The sequence below is a fragment of the Diadema antillarum genome, unplaced genomic scaffold (assembly GCF_040938485.1).
Source record: "Diadema antillarum isolate AM-2024a unplaced genomic scaffold, OU_Dant_1.0 seq00000759_RagTag, whole genome shotgun sequence".
NCBI lineage: Eukaryota > Metazoa > Echinodermata > Echinoidea > Diadematoida > Diadematidae > Diadema > Diadema antillarum.
The window spans coordinates 1,594,438-1,614,411 of NW_027271650.1; the positions used below are offsets into that span (position 1 = coordinate 1,594,438).

Here is a 19,974-nt window from a genome sequence, read left to right on the forward strand (position 1 = left end):
TTAGCTGGTAATAACAACCGATTTCCCAAAGAAAGTTCCGATAATTTCAGCCGATACTATAGCATAGTATTAGTAATCGTCAGTGTTTCATCATTTGCATTAACAAAGTTAGGTATTTATAATTATTAAATTGAAATGGCATCCGAAGGAGATATGGAGGAAGTTATGGAAATTGTCGATCCTGAAAACAGTGATCAAGACGGAGAGGAAATTGGTGGAGACTCCAGTCATAAACAAGAACCAGGACGACGAGGGGAAGGCAGAGTTTACTTGCCCGGTCGTAATGAGATGGAAGAGGATGAGGAGCTAGTGAAAGATGAATCTGCCTATCACATGTATCATCAAGCACAAACAGGTAATGCCTCTTTACCATAGCAGAATTGTCTTCTTCATTTTGATGATTGCAGTGCTTAGACATGTTAGACTTTGAGTTTGAGTAGGTAAAGATTAGACTCTGTCCCTAACAAATAACCACTATAGTATAGAGTTTTAATAGAGGGTCTAAAAATTTTGAAGTTTGAATTATATAGCACACTCACAACACAGCTAGCCCGACCAGATGCTGTTAATATGCGTGCTACTTACAGCGACTGGGCTGTGTATAGTTAACTCACAGCAGATAGTTTTAAACAGTTAAGTAATTGTATAAAGTATGTAAGTTGTATTAAAAACCTAGTGAGTTTGTCCAAAACAAGGTCATCAGCCTTGTGGGGCCTCAAGTGACTCTCCTACAAATGGTCAAGAGGTTTGGTCATATTATTCCGCACGATTGCCTCACAAAGACTGTGATGCAGGGCACTGTAGAAGGTCAGTCCGGGAAACCCGCTCATGAGGACTGCTCCCACGTACGAGGACTGCCCTGCCTCATGAGGACCGCCCCCACGCCTCATGAGGCCCGGGGGGGAGGGGGGGGGGGGGGGAGGGGGGGAACGCCTCATGATCAGGCCCCCCCATTCACTTCTATTCATCTCACATCTGACGTATAAATTGTCGCAACTTTGCACTGGGATTTTTTGTTACACACACATGTCCACTATCCATGGTGAAAAGAAGAAAAAATCCTGTCCGTTTTTTTTTCAAAAATCGAGTTTTAATCAACCGATGCAGAGCGCCCATCAAAACACAGGCACCAGCGTGTTCGCACAATGCAAGACTGCCACACCTAGCGGCCTGATCCGACTAGTCCTCGTACGCGGGAGCGGTCCTCATGAGCGGGTTTCCCGGAGTGAGGTGGACGCTGCCGTGGCCGACAGAGAAAGAGCTGGTTGGACAATGTGAAGGAATGGACAGCTCTACTCTTGTAAGCTAGACCTCCTCACAACATCCCAAGATAGAGCCGGATGGAAACGGTCGACCGCGTACCATTCCTTGTGCGTGCCTCCCCAACGATTGCAGAGGTTGAGGGATAAGTAAGTAAGTAAGTAAGTAAATTTTAAGTTGTATTAGTGTAGATTCTATTAATTCATTGCGATTGTATTAGTATTACTTTGTTCACCCTAGGATCACCGTGCCTCAGCTTTGACGTGTTACGAGACAACCTTGGCAAGACGAGACTTACCTATCCCTACACTGCATTCATTGTGGCTGGTAAGAATCGCAGATGTTCCACTTTCTAGCATTCACAGCACAATGAACCTTGTGTACATAATTTGAACTTGGCCTTGGGAGCTATTGAAAAACTAATTTTTGTGGTGAAAGCGTCAACTCTGAAGAGTGTGATGATTTCATGTTTCCTTAAGTTGAGACTTTTACTGTGCAGCCCCCCTCCCCCCAAAAAAAGAGCACATTAGGTCTACATAATTACTGTATTATGCCATATAGTAGATAATTCATTTCCTCTGTTGATTGCGTGTTTTTTGTTTGTTTTTGTTTGTTTTTTATAACATGCACTACTACCACTAGCTGTTGTCTACCATCTCCTTTGTAAGCATCCTTTCTGATCAACTTTAAGACAGGTGTCCCGATTCCTCCAAAGAACAGTGGATGTGTCCCCCTGTATAAAAGAGGGTCAGTTACTTCTTCTTTTGTGTACATGAAAATTTGATGGTGTTGCTCAGTATAGAATATTTGATCTTACTCATCAGGCACACAGGCAGAGAAGGCACATCTGAACCATGTTATAGTCATGAAGATGAGCAACATGAACAGGACGAGCAAACAGTCTGAGGAGGATGAAGATGATGACGATGATGACAGCGATGACGATGAGGACAAGCACCCAGAACTGGAGACCGCAATGATTGATCACCTTGGCTCGGTCAACAGAATACGAGTGAGAATGCCACCAGTAACAAAATACTGTCACAAAAACTAACTTGTATCATCTGAACGGTGCCCGTAGTAATGAGGATGGAAATACACTGTAACAGGAAATTTTTAGAGTACCTTGGTTCCTCTTCCTTTTTACCCAGTGTACAAGCTCGCCTAACGTTGGACTCTTTAGAAGGGTTTGTTTGTAGTTTTGTGAACAAAACTTGAAATAATGTAAGATATGTCCAGGATTATCACCAAGGTTTTTAATACTTTAAAACCATTGATATATGAGTCCACAATATTTATACTTGTATTCAAATATCAATCTGTCATGTTATTGTTCTACATCCTCTTTAGAATGAATCTTAAATCTGCCATACCGCCTCACTGTCTGTGAGATGCAAATATAACCTGCTCATGGTGTTCAGCTCCTCTTTTACGTGATCGATCCATGATGTCTTCCACTTGTTTCCGCAGAGCACAACTATAGCAGACAAACCAGTGGCTGCATCTTGGTCGGACACGGGCAAGGTTCATATCTGGGATCTGAGTGACCCCCTCCAGGCCATTGAGAGTCCCGTTGCCATGGCAAAGTACATGAAGCAGGATTCCCCGAAGCCACTTTACACATTCAGTGGTCATCAAACAGAAGGGTTTGCCCTGGACTGGTCATCCACTGTTCCAGGTAAGAAGACCACAGAGCTACCAAGTCTCACGCATTCTGAGTGAGACTCAAGCATTTAGGGGTCATCTCACGATCTCACGCATGGCACCCATTTTTCTCACGTATTGGACAAAGTCTGCAACTTGGGCCTATGATAATGGGCATAACCCAAAGGATTAAAGTGATAGTTGCAATTGAAGGTACATTTCCTTTTGTTTTTCAAAATAAGTAAAAATAGTCACTTAAGTATGCATCTGATCGCACCATAAGAGCTAAAAATTGAACAAGCTCCCTACCGTGGGAGGGGTAAAAAACCCATCCCACCTTCGCTCGCGCGCACATTCGCGCGCCAAGATGGCGAGTCATGAAAATCTCACTCATAAAAATTTTTTGAACTTGGCATTCCTGAGACCATCTTAAGATGTTGATAATGATGGAGATAGTAATTGTAATACTTGTAATATCACTACTCATGATAATGATTTATGATAAAGATAGTGATAATGGTAACAGTAACAATGGCAGTGTTGATTATGATGATCACAAGGAAATATAATGCTCATAATGAATATCAAGTTCTGATCTTTGATATCCCCATGTTCGCCTTTCAATGTAAGCACTGTTCCTCCGAAGAACATTTGTGACCCGCGACAACGGTTTCAGGCAAAAGTCGGGCATTTTGAAAGTTCATTTTTTCACTGAATCACATTGCCCATTTCCTAAGCTTTGCATTGATATAAAACACTTGTATTCTTCGGCACCATAAGTTGGCATGGTAAGCGAAATAAAATGCACTTTTTAAGTTGTTAGCCTGACAAAATTGCGAGAAAACGGGCTTTGAAGATTCACCTCTTACTCAAAGACAATGTCCGAGCGGCGATGCGAGGTGAGAATCACCCATCCGTACGATGGTGCCAATCGATGTGAAGCTCCGCCTCTAGCAACCACATCGCCTTCTGATTGGCTCACTGAGAGCGTCAAATTTCCCGGGCACCCTTCCTAGGAGCTCAGCGTATGGAGCCGAAAAACAATGCGGTTCGATAATTGCACGTCTGGTGTACATGTGTATGGTGCACGCATTACGCAATGGCATCCACACGCCGTGACCATGTGCATGTAACAGGAGCAGGTGGTGAATCCACACATTTACAAATCACGTTTTCATTGTTGTTGATTTGACTTTATCATTGGCGACCCTTTTGAAGGCAGAAAAATGTCAGTGCTGGCAAGGGTCACGCTTCCTGTTTGTTTTGCTTTTACAAGCCGTGCATATGTTGCCTTGTTCGGTGGTGTTGATTATATCAAAACAAACAAACAAACATGTACGACTCGTTAGTTTGGTGCGATCTTGATGTGTAGTATTTGAATATAAGTGGTTACATGTGACCTCTCCTTTCCTCTCATCATCCTTCCCTTGAGTCAGTCTGCTGTCATAATTTTTACTACATGTACAAGTAGACTATTTTTTTTCTTTTCACACGATTATGTCGTGCTACATGATTTTTGTTTCACTTCTGTTGTCGAACATTGCGGTAGAATAGTTTGGATAGAAAGCGAAACGAAGAGCACGCACTACAGAGCGCAGGCCCCTGGGAGCAACATTTTTCACAGGGGTGCTGAACCCTGACCAACCCGTTCAGTTGCCGGACCACAGCAGAGTTTCAGTATATGGGGGGGGGGGGGGGGGATGCATAGGCCATACAAGCACTGTCGACAATTTCGGGGGGGGGGGGCAGGGGGAGGTGGAGGGAGGGGATGGGGACATCGAAACGAGAGTGAGAAAGCCCTCTACGACACAAGGAAACTTGTGCATTTTTTGTGAGATTCAACACACTTTATGTGGTAAATTTTGAAATTCTATCAAAACAGAAAAAAGTTCATACTCGTGGACAATACTGTTCGTGGATGAAGTGTTGTTGAACGAGGTATCTGTTATCTCTTGATCCGTGTGTGGGTCTTCAATTTGTATAAGTCCATGGAGGGGGACCTACAGGGGGGAGGGTGTGGGAGGGGGTATCCCTCTCCCACAGTAGAGAGATTTTGAATTTTCAGAACTGAAATTCAGCGATCTGATGCACACTTTTGGTTAAAATTTTTAAAAAGTATGCAAAAAGATATTCGCAGAAATGTGAATGACCATGAAACCGGGTCACAATCAACTCTTGTTCCGTGTGTGCGTCATCACTGTGAAATAACTGTATGGAAGTTGATAAGGCGGGGATGGGAGCAAGGGGGCTAACCATGCTTATGTATGTTTTGTAGAATTTAATTACAACGATTTGATGCACACTCTTTTTGGAATATGTGCTTGCAATTACTGGCAGCAACATCAGGAAAATGACATAACGATTAAATGCGAGCGAGCGAAGCGAGCGAGCTTGAAAATTTTGACATTGTATTTTACAGTCCCCAAACTGCCGTTTGTAGCTATATTTTTTTGCTTTGAAAATTAAGGGGGGGGGGTGCACCGGGCGCAACTTCTGGCAATTACCCAGCAGCAACATCACGAGAATGGCATAACGATTAAATGTGAGCGAGCGGAGCGAGCGAACTTGAAAATTTTGACATTTTACAGTCCCCAAACTGCCGTTTGTAGCTATATTTTTTCGCTTTAGAAATTAAGGGATGGGGCGCACCGGGCACAACTGCTGGCAAATACTGGCAGCAACATCAGAAGAATGGCAGAGTGATTAAATGCGAGCGAGCTGGCTTGAAAATTTTACAGTCCTAACTCTGGCATTTGTAGCTACATTTTTCACTTTGGAAATTAAAGGGTGTGTACAGTTCTGGTCCAGGTGAGGAGTTAGCATTTAACGTTTTGCAAGATATTCAGAAACCACTCTATGAGATGTCAAAGAGCATGCAATTTTAAGGGGTATCAAAAGTTTATTTGATGAAAATCGGTTTCGGAATGGCTGAGATATCCAAAAACAAAGTGAAACAAAGAGATCCTATAAAGTTGTGGCCTGTCGCCTTTTATTATTATTACTTTTTTTGGATATCTCAGCCATTTGAAACCAATTATCATCAAATAAACGTTGAATCCTTCTTAAAATTACATGCTCTTTAATATTTCATAAAAGGTTTCTCATTATCTCACGTATTTATAGGAATGTTCAAAACATGAATCCCCATCTCAACCAGTACTGTACAGTCCCTTTAAGGGGGGAGCCCGGTGGGCTCCTCAACCCCTCCCCTGGATCCGCCACTGGTAGTCAAGAGTGTCGGTTCATGTTCATGATTGGGGGAGGTATGACCAGTGAGGTGGCGTCAAAGTGACCAAGCAGGGGAAGGATGTCCAAAATCTGCATTTTAGAGCATCCCCTTATTGTTTGTGTTTGTGTGTGTGTTTTATATGCATGGAAAAGTTAGGAAATAGCCCAGGTCAAGTCTTATTATTGACAATGCAAGGCATTTTAATAGAGACATGTAAAGCAACACTGCAAAATCAATGATCTAGCTTTGACATAACGAAGCGTAAGTTACAAAGGTGTACATTCTACATCACATTGCACAACATTGCAGCAACTCTTTGCCGTTCGGATGTTCTGAGTACACTGCGCACATCCTGCTTATATTCCGAATGCCAGCTAGGAATCACGCTGAACCACAATCTTTTGTCGGCTTTGGGCTTTTTGAACAATGTTTCACAGTAGGGCCTATATACCTCTTTAATTATGGTTAAAAGAAATCTCAGAAAATTATCTTATTTCTTGATCACCCTTTCATGTCGACTTTAAAAGCAGTTTACTAAACCCTTGAATTACCATTTTTGGTAAGTCTTTTCTTTTTAACCAGCGGATTGCCCCCCCCCCCCCCCCCCCCCCCAGTTACGCCGCTGAATATGTCCATATTTGTATCAGAGAATTGTGTGTGAGTCTCCACTTTGTATAATTCCATGGAAGGGGACCTAATAGGGGAGGTTGTTGGAGGGGGTATCCCCTTCACGCACATGGGAGATTTTGGATTTTCAGACCTGAAATTCAGCGATCTGGTGAACACTTTTTGTGAAATTAAAAAAAAAACAGTAAGAAAGATAAATATTGACAAAAATGTGAATGTCTATCAAATCAGGGTATGATCAGCTCTTGTTCTGCGCGTGCGTCATCACTGTGTAGTAACTGTGTGGAAGTTGGAGGCGAGGATGGGTGTATAGCCAGGCCCCTTCCACACGATTGAGCTTTTGCATTTTAAGAATTGAAATACAATGATCTGATGCACACTCTTGGTGGAATATCTCAAAAGTTGTATCACAGTTCATGTGTGTGGATCTCCACTTTGTGTAAGTTCATGGAAGGGGACCTAAAGTTATTCCCCTCCCACACAAGGGAGATTTTGACATTTCAGGCCTGAAATTTAGCGATCGGGTGCACACTTTTGGTGAAATTTTTAAAAAGTATGAAAAATAGATATGAATTACCATTGAATCAGGCTACAATCAGCTCTTGTTCTGCGTGTGTATCATCATTATGTTATAAATGTATGGAAGTTGAGGAGGCGGGGATGGGAGGGGTAAGCCCCCTCCCACACGACGGAGCTTTTGCATTTTTAGAATTGAAATACAATGTACAGTGATCTGATGCAAAATCTCGGTGGAATATCCTGGAATTTGTATCAGACAAGTGTAGTAAGTCATCTATGGAGGGAGATCAAGCGGGGGAAGGATGTGGGAGGATGTATCCCCTTCCTACATGAGAGCGCTTTTGCATCTTTATGATTGTGATTCAAAGATGTGGAATTTCTGGCGCACACTAATGATTTAATATGCCATGTAATGTACTGTACAGCTATACTCAATGCATGGGATGGAGGCTAATACAGCAAGAGGGAGGGTTTTGGAAGGGGGTGTTCCCTAACCCCTTCCATTCGAGAAAGCCTTTGTATTTTGAATTGAAATGAAGATATAATTATTGTCTGTACACAATTATAGTCATTTATGATGGATTATTTGAAAAACTGTCAAACAAAGAAGCATAAGCCTACTAAATGTAGTGGGAGAATAAAGGTAAACTGAAAGAGAATATCCCCTTCCCACTTGATGGAACTTTTGAATTTGTTTGTATTGAAGTGAAAGATCTAGTGCGCACTTTTTGATGATATTTTCCGAAAGTGTCAATCTCAAAAGTCTACGAAGTGTATAGATGGAAGTTGGCCTTACAGGAGAGGGTGTGGGAGGGGTATCCCTCCCACACTACGGACATTTTCCATTTTCAGAATTGAAATCAAACCATCTTGTGCACTTTTGGTGAAATATCTGGACGGTTTCTAAAACAAATCCGCATGATGGGGATTTTTTTTTTTTTTGGGGGGGGGGGGGGATGGGGAGGGTGGCGGTAAAGTGATGTGTTTGCGTAGCTCCCACCCACAGGATTGACGCTATTGAATACGAGCAAACTGTGGCATTCTTAGAATCCAATTGACATTATCTCGCAAACACATTTTGGTGGAATTTGGGAAATCATCAATCCACGAAGTGTACTACTACTACGTCTATGGAGAGGAGCTATAAGCGGGGAAATGGTTACGGCCTAATTGAAAGGATGATATTATATTCCCACACGAGGGAACTTTTGCATTTTTTGAACTGAAATGACAGATCTTTTGATGAAAGAGTCATTCGGAGATATGTCAATCTTATGGGAAAGGACCAAAGGGGGAGAATGTAGGAGGGGGTATAAACTCATTGTATTTTCAGAATTGAACTGCAAAAATTCCTTGTACAGTTTCGGTAAAATATTTGGACAGTTTTCCATAAAAAAGCAACAAAATCTCCGACATCCCGAAAATCATTGGGGGGGGGGGGGGTAATATCATGGCAAATGCCCCGCACCCCTGCATACGAGGGAGCTTTTGCATACTCTAGAATAGAAACGACAATATCATGGGAGGTGGTATTTCCCTCCAATACAAGGGAGATTTCGCATTTCAGAATTGACTGGTGCACACTTTGGGTGAAAGATTGAGACAATTTCGGATATAAAGAAAATCCACATCTTGGAAATTACGAGGCTCCCCTGGAGGGGGTTACCCTCCTCCTAAAAGAGGAAACTTCTGCATTTTTAGAATTGAAATTCAGCAATCTAGTGAGCCCTTCAGGTGAATAAAAAAAATCATTAGAAAAGTAGGAAAAGTAAAATATCCATGTAGGGACAATGGGAATGCTTTGAAAATGCTGTCTGCATTTATAAGCTTGTTCTGTGCGGGAGGGGGATACCCCTCCCACGCTATGGAGATTTCGCATTTTCAGAAGTGAAATTCAGCGATCTGATGCACACTTTGGGTGGGATATTTAAACAATTTTCTATCAAAAAACAAGCAGTTTTCCCTGTAAAAAGATGGGGGTGCAGAAGCACCCCAACTTTTATTTTTCACAGGGGTGCTACGCCCCCCTGCTCCAAAAAGTCAGGGGTGCTGCAGCACCCCCAGCACCCCCGCCTCCCAGGGGCTTGAGTCAGAGCGAGCGTATAAACCACTATAGCAAGAACAATGGAGCATGTAATCAAGCACGCGTGGACAAAGCATTCCCAAAACGCTGCAACTGGTGTCTCTGAAAGCCGAATTATGTAAATGTGTGTGACACACCAGCCAATCGCATGCGAGACCCTGCGCCATAGCAACGCTGGAGATATTGGCGCGGCGTTCGAAAGAAGCTCGAAACTGACGAGTGCGATCCAACATACAGTATATACCAAAATAAACTTTGCGTTAAATTTACGTGTAACGCAAGCGCCGATCGGTACTGCGTTAATCTTTCTGCGTTACAAAATTAACGATCACCGTGCGTGAATGATCGTTACAGATCGTTACAGATCGTTACTGTGCGTTACAGATCGTTACTGTGCGTTAATTTTTAGATCTTGCGTTAGCGGACTTGTCATGTGGACTGGCAAGAAATCTCGGAAATTGCGAGACTCGGAGATGCCTCGGTTAAGTAACTGTCGTTCGTAATATTTACTACGGACAATTTCCTGCCGGCGGAAGGCATTTAAATAGCGATATCAAATACCGAAAAGATTTTGTAGTTGAGCAGAACTCCCCTGGCAATGTCGTATTGTCATGGTCGTCAAATTTGTACTCATGGGCGCAGTCAATGGAATCGGGCAAGTAAAAATTTCGAAGCCACATTTTTCCCCACAGCCAACATATTCCATCGAACATTGAACCCATGAAATCACGCATACGCAAGCCTAAAACTAACGCCGACTGTCTAACGTTAGCGATGTCACGATTTCAACAACGGTCAGACACTTACTCAATTCAGGAAGGTGCAAAAGTCCATTTATATTCCAATACACAACGTGTGTCTCGCCGAATAACTGGTGGTAGTGTGTGGTGACAAAGCCGAGTATTTCGGCAGTAAAAGTAGCTGCAGCAGAAGAAAATGTCTACCACTTTCTGCTCGCATTATTACACTGCCAGCAGGTGAGTCAAGTGGTGACTTGATAGGCACGCTTCACATGAAAGTTTACCCAGAAACATGAAAAATCCCACGATGCCAAGGTGCCAGAGTGGGGAATGGGGAGGGGTGGAGAGAGAGAGATACCAATCAACAGAAGAAACCGCGCGTACTGGCGCATTCTCGGAGGTCATGAACAGTCTGGGGTCTTGGAGATGAACAGAGAAGGAATGTTGAATTAAAGATAGCTCAAGTCGAAGACCCAGGATTACAAACGTTGATTCTTTTTTTTTCTCCTTTCATTTATCATGCCTTCACGTTTAGAAATGGTTGCACTCCTTTAAAAAAAAAAAAAAAAAAACTCTCTTGCGATTTTTAAAACGTCAAACTTACCATGAAAGTGTTACTACGTGTAATACAATAGTTAATACTATACCTATTGCTTTAATCATACAATGTATCTGTATAACACAAATTTGACTACCAATGACAATAAAAAATACTTGTATTTGTTTTGTGTGGAGATTTTTTTGTCTTTATCCTGACTAGTTCCTATGAAATTTCTAATGTTTTTACGGCAGCATCAACAGCCTAAAATAAATTACTGAGAGATTTATAGATTATGAAATTTTTGGCAACCATCCATTTGAACGTCAGGCGTGAAAAGCTCCTGATATTCAGCAAAAACAACTCAACAGATCAGAGACAAAGTTCCTTCAAATTTTTGAGAAGTAGCACGCAGATTTGCTGGGCGTGGTAGGGTCCATGCTTTGAGATCGTCACAATCGTGTTGTCACCAGGGAGGTGGAGTGGTGAGGTGGAGTGTCTCTCTTCCACCTCCCTGTTGTCACCGAGTATCGGGAAGTTCCCACAAACTCCAGGATCACCCCTCCCTGCCAACTCCATGTTGCTCCCAGGGAGGCGGGAAGAGTCTCTTCCCACCTCCCTGTTGCTCCCCAACGTGCATTGTAAATGCGTGGCGTTTCTTGTCACCGTCAGTACCCGAGGCTGCTTTGTATTTGTCTTGGAATATTGATTCTTCTTGTCATAACATGAGTGTAGTAATCGTTTTGCATGGCTATGTAAAAAATTGTGATACAACGTGTACTCAACTCGTCTTTGTGATTTTTTTCTTCAGTCCAAAAGGAAGACAAAAATTTTAATAGTATCATGACGTTTGCAATTGTTCGAAAGGTCTGCTTTTGATAACTCACAGACTACTCAGTAATCACCCTTGTTTTCCCGCTCCCAGGCCCTCCAATTTTATTGAGCAATCCACAAGCGCGCGCAAATTCCTTTGCCATGTGGTTTTGCCAGCCAGCTGTCGGAATGTGCTTTGAAGTTACATTTCAGCCTGGCCTGGCTGGCATGAATGGGTGTCGAGTTTCAATCAATACCTACTGTTGTTTTATTCTTGTATTTGAACATGTCGTTTCACCTGACAACACACGGAGATCGGGAAGGTGTAGGGCCAGGGAAGAGGTTTTTGTTGTGTGTTGCAACCTAATCCGGGCAATTAACCCCAGAGGGCAATTACCCCCCCCCCCCCCCCCCCCCCCCCTCCCCCGCTAAATACTGGTTAATGGTAAGGTTAGAGTAAAGATTAGGGTTAGGTTTAGGGTGAGGAGTTTGGGTTATGGTTAGGATTAGGGCCAGGGGAAGGGTCCGGGGTAATTGCCCAGGAAGAAAAGAGGGACGCGCTTTTGTTCTTGGTCAAATCGATTTCCTAGGTGATGCTGTGGAGCTAGAAAGGAACAAAAAAAACAATTATGATGTCTGGCGTACTTCCGGGACGTCTTATTTTTCTTGCACTCTGAAATTTCCTATTGTTTGGCGTTATCAATGTCGTTAATTGTTATATAGTTACCCTCTTTCGCATTATAAACTTAAAGTCCATAGAACATTCATACGCATTAAGATCACACTCGAAAAGCTATACTGGTGTATAGTTTGAACACAGCAAAATGAAATAACGAATATCCCGCAGATTTACCAAAATTATGCGTCATGTGGGTCCATTCATTTTCTTTTCTTTTCTTTTTTTCATTTGTCTTCTTGTCGATGTGGGGGGTATAGATTCAGGATATACTTTTCCTTTTCCCCTTTCGGCCCGGTGCGATTACTCCTGGTGTTGACATTCTTTCTGCTCGTCTTCCGATTATACTGTTGTTGTAAATAAATGCGCATGGAGCCCCAGCTGTATCGCAAAAAAAAAAAAAAAAAAAAAAGTCTATCTAAAGTTGACCTTCAAGTACATGTACTTAAGTAAAATCTGAATCAATTAGCCATGGTACGGGTTTGCGGTTTCAATCCCCTCGAAGCCCGATATTTGCCTTTAAGCAAGACACTTTATCCACAAAAGGCCAGGGCTCCACACTAACTTTTATTTCGGTGGCCCGATCGGGCCACCAAAATGATTGATTTTTATTTTTTGGTGGCCCGAAAAGAAAAACAAACAAGCAAAACTATCGGTCCTACTAAACATAGAAAAATAAATATCAAGTATTACTGAAGTGATACAGGTACCCACGTCTAAAATAAGGAGAAAATTTAATCATCTTATACCGTTATTCTGAGTTCTAAGATTTCGCAAATAGGCTTATAGATTATTATAAAAGTTGATGCCTATTAAATTGGTCAAAATTTACGTTTGAAATGAGAAAGTGGGAGCATTTGCAGACATTGTAAACATCTGACATTTGTTTTAGCATCGTAAAGAGCCAAAAAATTACCGTTATTTATTTCTGGTGGAAATTCAAGCAATCATTCAACATTTACAAGTATTTTAACACCTTCCGGAATGTAAAACCAAGCAACCGACATTCATTCTATCATCTTACGGACCCGAATATCATCCTTATTCATTTCCGAACGTGAAAGCAAACATCCGCTCTTTATTTTATCATCTAACTGAGCCGATTGATACCGTTTATAATTTCCAAATGTACAAGCAACAATCTGTTACTTATTTTAGCATCGTACGGAGCAGAATATTACCGTTATTCATCTCCAAATTCAAAAGCAAACACCCGACATTTTCTTTATGATCGAAGGAGCCGAATGTTACTGCTGTCCACTTCCGAAAGTGAAATGAATCATCTGACATATTTCAGCATCGTACGGAGCCGAATGTTATACTGTTTTTCACATTCAAACGTCATCCGACATTACATTTACCATCAAACGCAATTGAATGTTATTGTTATTCATTTCGAAATGTTAAATTCATAGCAAATGTCTGATATTTATTTTAGCATCTTAATTATGGAGCAGAATGTTACTGCTTGTCACTTCCGAACGTTCAAGCAATCATCTGACATTTATTTTGGCATCTTCCGAAGCCGAATGTTATTGAGCACTATTTACTTTCGAACGTAAAAGCGAACATTCGGCATTTCATCGTCGTACGGAGCTGAATATCACTGTTATTCATTTCCGAACGTCAAAGGGATCATTCGACATATATTTTAGTATCTTCCGGAGCTGAATGTTATTGCCATTTACTTTTGAACGTAAAAGCGAAGATCCAGCAATTATTTCATCATCGTACTGAGTTGAATACTATTGTTATTCATTTCCGAACGCCAAAGCAAACATTCAACATTTATTTTAGCATCTTCCGGAGCTGATTGTTATTGCTATTTACTTTCGAACATAAAAGTAAACATCAGACATTTATTTATCATCGGACGGAGTTGAATACTATTGTTATTCATTTCCGAACGTCAAAGCAAACATTAACTTCACCATCAAACGCATTTAAATGTTACTGTTATTCATTTCGAAATTTAAAAGCAAACATCCGACAGTTATTTAGCATCGTATGGAGCAAAATATTACTGTTATTCACTTCCGAACGTAAAAACAATCATCTGACATTTATTTCAGCATCTTCTGGAGCCGAATGTTATTGCTATTCACTTTCGAAAGTAAAAGCAAACATCCAACATTTATTTCGTCGTTGTACGAAGTTTATTATTATTGTTATTCATTTCCGAACGCCAAAGGGATAATTCGACATTTACTTTAGCATATTCCAGAGCTAAATATTATTATTATTTACTTTCGAACGTAAAAGTAAACTTCCGGCATTTATTTTATCATCGTATACGGAGTTGAAATTCATTATCATTTATATCCGACCGTCAAAGCAAACATTCGACATTTATTTCAGCATCTTCCGGAGCCGTATTTTATCCCTATTCATTTCCGAACGCAAAATCAAATATCTGACATTAATTTCAGCACCGTACGGAGCTGAATCTTACCACTATTCATTTCCAAAAGTATGAGCAAACATCCGACATTTATTTTTGTATAATACGGAGTCGAATATTACCGTTATTCATTTCCAAAATTAAGAGCAAACATCTGACATTTAATCTAGCAGCTTTACAGGCCTCGAAATAGGATTTTGGAGGGGCAAGGCCATTTAGAAAAGGGCACTTTTTCCAAGAGGCCAGGGCACTTAAGTCAGTCAGAGGGGCACCAAGGCCACATTGGAAAGGGCATGTTGGTGTTAATGAAAAAAGAAAGAAGAAAAACAAACCGAGAAAAACAAACACACACACACACACACACACACACAAAGTGCAACACACAACAAAAACCTCTTCCCTACAGCTGTAACACATTCCCGATCTCCGCGTTTCTATCAGGTGAAACAACATTTTTTTTAAAACAGGAATAAAACAACAGTAGGTATTGATTGAAACTCGACACCCATTCACACCCAGGCTGCCATGAAACTTCAAAGCACATTCCGACAGCTGGCTGGCAAAACCACCAGGCAAAGGAATTTGCGTGCGCGTGTAGATTGCTATGATTAGTCTGTGACAGAGACAGTTCATGACCTCCAAGAATGCGCCAGTACGCGCGGTTTCTTCTGTTGATTGGTCTCTCTCTCTCTCTCTCTCTCCACCCCTCCCCATTCCCCAGTCTGGCACCCCTTGGCATCGTGGGATTTTTCTTTTTTCTTGGTGAACTCGGAGTTCACTCTTTACTCTATCTGAATATGCGCTGCCTAGCTAGTACAGTACTCGCGGCCGCTGCGCTGCGGAGGCAGTCGGGACGGTAAAAGCCGGTCGGGCGTACATGTACGTACACGTCGTCTCGTATATATCTCGGAAAGATACTTTGAGTTTGAATCAGATACATCGGGACGCGAGTGAACTGAAGGTATTTGAGATCAGGAAAGTTGTTCAAGCTTATTAAAGAGACTTTGAGAAAGGGCATATCATACGTCATAAATAATAACTTTCATTCTAAAAGGGCACCACGGCCCCAAGAAAAAGGGCACATTTTTTTTTTGGCCGTAAACAAAAGGCATTGCGGCCAACGAGAGGGGCACCGACGGCCATGGCCGTCGGTGGCCGTCGGTTAATTCGAGGCCTGAGCTTACGAAGCCGATAGTTACCGCTGTTCATTTTCAAAACTGAAGGCAAACATCCGGCTTTTTTTGGTGGCCCGGCGTGCGTTTTTGGTGACGCCGGTCGCAAATAAACCATTCGCGAAATCGTGATTCGATTCGCGAAAAGACTCCGCTAAATCGCTACACTCGGCAGGGGCTACGTCGTCCTTTCACCAGGTCTCGTTACAAAACCAAAATCTCGTGTGAGTTCTTGCGTTACCTATCGTTAATTTTAACGAAACATCGTTAATTTGCGTGAGGGATCGTTACTCATCGTTACTCATCGTTACTACAAACGTTAATTTTCCCGATCGTTACTTTGCGTTACTAACGATTCAGGTGAAACCGCTTGCGTTAATGAAACGTTAATGTTGATTAACGCAAAGTTTCTTTTGGTATATACTGTAGGGTGCTTAAAATTCCATTTTCGATAGGAAAAACGTAGTCTTATGCTATGAAGTTTAGTGTAGATGTAAAAAACATACCAAAGATTCAATTTCTGCAAAGAACCCAAATCGACAAAAATAATGGTAAAGATCTTTGTGCCTCGCCTAGGAGGGAATTTGCTCTTGCGACTTTTGCCTGAAACCGTTGTCGCGGGTCACATTTTATAACCAGAGCATTGTCAGGTACCCATTTATGTATAGTGTAAAGAGGAATTTTTTGGAAAGTCACTTTTTCTAAAGTTTGAGTAGCCAATCTGTTTTAATCACTGAAAAATATGAAGAATCATATTATCTTTTTTTTTTTCATATTAATGCTAATCCAAATCAGGTATTTTTCATTTCTCTGCTTTCATCCAATTCCTCCTCTGGTAAAATTTCTCAATAAGTTTTTTTTTTTTTTTTTTTTTTTTAAAATTAAACAAAAACCCCAACAACAATACTTTGCAGGGAATAATTTTCCTTCTCGAAATTGAATAGTAATTTTAGTTGATAGTGATACATTTTGAACAAAATAGTGTACAAGTCTATGCAATGAAATTGCTATGCAAATGATAGTTTGCATAGCAATCATATGAAAATGTATAGCAAACTGCTACGCGATACCAGGAAAATTATTCCCTGCTTTGTTTAACCTAGTGCACACATCAAACATATATTCTTGTCTATTTCACTGTCTTCACAGGAACCTTGTTAACTGGAGACTGCAAGAAGCACATTCACCTCTGGAAGCTGAAGGAAGGTGGAGTGTGGCATGTGGACCAGAGGCCGTACCTGGCCCACACTGACTCTGTAGAGGATGTCCAGTGGTCTCCAAATGAAAAGAATGTGAGTAGCACAGTCAGTGATGTGCTTGATTGTATAGATATAGAATGCCATCATTGGTCGTCATTCTTATGGTTAAGGTCCATTCTTCTTCTTTTTTTTTTTTTTTTTTGGGGGGGGGGATGGGGGGGGGAATGACAGGGGAAACATTGAACTCCTGTTGAACCTAAGAGTAAGAACTACATTGAAAAACAATAACTTTGATAGATAAGTGAGTGTACATAAGAACAAATGAACACATATCGTACATACATACTACTTACATACATAGGAGACAGACACATGAATGTGTACATACATAATATACATACACATACACACATGTATGCTTCATAATTTGTCATCACACATTGCGAGGAGTGTATGACTTGAAAGGAGGTGATAATATTGTGCTCTCGGAGCAGTGCTATACAAAATGTATGTCAATTTGGTGTGAATTCAACATGTGCTGTTCTTTATATACCATTTTTAGCTGAAAGTGTGTTGACATTGACCTGAAGGGCATACACAGGCAAACCAGTGTAGACATTTATAGCATGTAACAAAGGAAAAAAGCTGCAGCAGAACTGGTCCTGTTTTTGCAGTATCACCAGAATCTTACTATACTAAACTCTGATATTCATTGGATATTTCAGTTTGCTAAAAAATGATTGAATGAAAGAAAATAAAGTTGACAAAAGTCTATGCCTATCCTTCAGTGGGCCAGCCATCACTGTGCAGGATCTTGAAGTTTGTTGTAAAAACATGAGATACTCTTGAAATCGCTGTTCTTGCAATCGTTTGATACATCAATCCTCTTTATGCCCTTAGGTTTTCGCATCATGTTCTGTTGACAAGTCCATCCGCATCTGGGATGTGAGGGCACTCCCCTCCAAAGCCTGCATGCTGACAGTGGAACAGGCCCATGAGAGCGATGTTAATGTCATACACTGGAACAGGAACGATCCATTCATTGTCTCTGGGGGTGATGATGGGGTCATCAATGTGTGGGACCTTCGGCAATTCCAGGTACCGAAATTGATATACATATTACATTGTAGCTTAGACATCAGAAAATTAAAGAAATCTGAGCATAGACATTGTAAAGCATACAACCAGAGCTGATCATACCTTGAATGTTGGAACTAGTAACTTAAATAATCAGGATACGTCCAATGATATGGTACAACTACTATGTTATGGCAAAATGCATCTGTGGAATTGATTTTTGAGAGTGCAATGTTTGCATGCATCAACTTTTAGAAAATGTGACTCTTTCATGTCGTGTAGATTTTTACTAAAGTCATGTACTAGAGCATACCTACTCCATGATATATCTTCCTGCATATGTCAAAAGCGAATCCTTTGGGGATTATTCCTTGAACATAGTTAAATTTTTGATGTAGTAATCTCTCCATGATATGCTTCTCTGATTGATGAGAGGTTCTTCAATAACTTCATGTTGAATCCATTCTCATGCTATTGTACCTGCTGTCCTTATTCTTGTAGAAAAAAGGGCCCCCTGTGGCCAAATTCAAGCACCACACTGCCCCCATCACGTCGGTGGAGTGGCACCCCACGGACAGCACCGTGTTTGCTGCCTCAGGAGCCGACGACCAGCTCACCCAGTGGGACCTTGCCGTAGAGCCCGATGATGAGGGTCAGGGGTCAAAGGGCGATGACCTGGATGTGCCCCCGCAGCTGCTGTTCATCCACCAGGGCCAATCAGACATCAAAGAGTTACACTGGCATCCGCAGATTCCGGGTGTGGTCATTAGCACAGCGCAAAGTGGTTTCAACATTTTCAGGACTATAAGCGTGTAACCATGTTGGCATGAGCTACACGGTGTGCTACATGGTGTAATATTGATAACCTCTACACATGCAGTGGAGTGCAGGATGAAAATGGAACGATACTAAGGAGTTGAAAACTGGCTAAAGTCACCTGTGTTAAGGACTGCTTGTTGGTCATCAGTTGGCGGAATGATGATTAATAGGTTGATGTCTACTCTGGATGCTTTCATTAGACCTTGCCTTGTTTTAAATCAAACCGTTTCAGGGTATTGAAGACTTCTTACTCCTCAGGTGTCATTCAAGAAGTGTGGGTTCATCCACAACTTGTACTCTCCTAGAGTCTTGCCCCAAGAGGCACAATAGTTTGTGTGATGACCAACCCTGACACAACAGGTCATCACCAGAAAATTTATTGAACTGTTAGTGCAGTGATACTATAGTGGAACAGGAAGATGAATTGTGGTTCTAGTCAGTGCTCTGTTAGTTTTAATCCACACCAGAAGTGCAGTGTCATTTCTAAATTATTGGAATGGGAAAACATCTTACAAAGTATGTGATCTTCATCTCCTCTTCTTCCCTATGTTTCTCACTTGGGTAATCATGAATGAATTAAGGGGGGGGGGGGGTTCACAAAGAATTTAAGTTGATCTTAAATTTTAAGATCAACTTAATATAATGGTAGACTGTGTGCCTTCAATAATATTCTAACTTTCATGTAAGAATGACCATTTTGCAAATTTTTCTTACAGGCATTAATTACCAAAATGAAATTAGATCTGTTAATTTTGATTTGCAATGTGAAGTGGATTCTGAAATTATTAGATAAAATTGAAAAGAGAAACCAGCGGCATACCCTAGTTTTAAGTCGATACTAACTTTTAAGTTTGACTTAAATTCTTCTTGAGACACCCCTTGGTTTCACTGTAAATTACAGTCTGCAAGAATCTTCTGCTAATTGAAGAAGGCAGACTCAACCAGAAGAAGAAAAAGACATTACAAAACCAGCTGTAATTGTGTAGTTTGTTAGTAGTATGGGAAATTATGATAAAATATCAAAATATCAAAGATACTCAGGTGGATTACATATATGATTATGTGAATGTTGATGTAGTTACACTCAAAGGTTTTCTAGGTAAGAAATGTCCTAGTACATGTAGTTTATTTCCTTGCTAATCACAGTTGTAACACAGCTTGTTGTGAAAATTGTGCT

The 19,974-nt window shown here is 41.2% G+C and overlaps 1 protein-coding gene across 1 annotated transcript; it reads left to right on the forward strand.

Moving 5' to 3' along the window:
* Positions 1-156: 156 nt before the first annotated feature.
* LOC139738630 (glutamate-rich WD repeat-containing protein 1-like) lies at positions 157-19,162 on the forward strand. The gene is made up of 7 exons (XM_071649247.1): positions 157-355; positions 1,501-1,587; positions 2,085-2,272; positions 2,731-2,938; positions 16,852-16,994; positions 17,802-17,999; positions 18,480-19,162. The coding sequence occupies exons 1-7, from the start codon at positions 166-168 to the stop codon at positions 18,792-18,794; spliced, it is 1,329 nt and encodes a 442-aa protein (XP_071505348.1). The 5' UTR covers positions 157-165; the 3' UTR covers positions 18,795-19,162.
* The last annotated feature ends 812 nt before the right edge of the window (positions 19,163-19,974 follow it).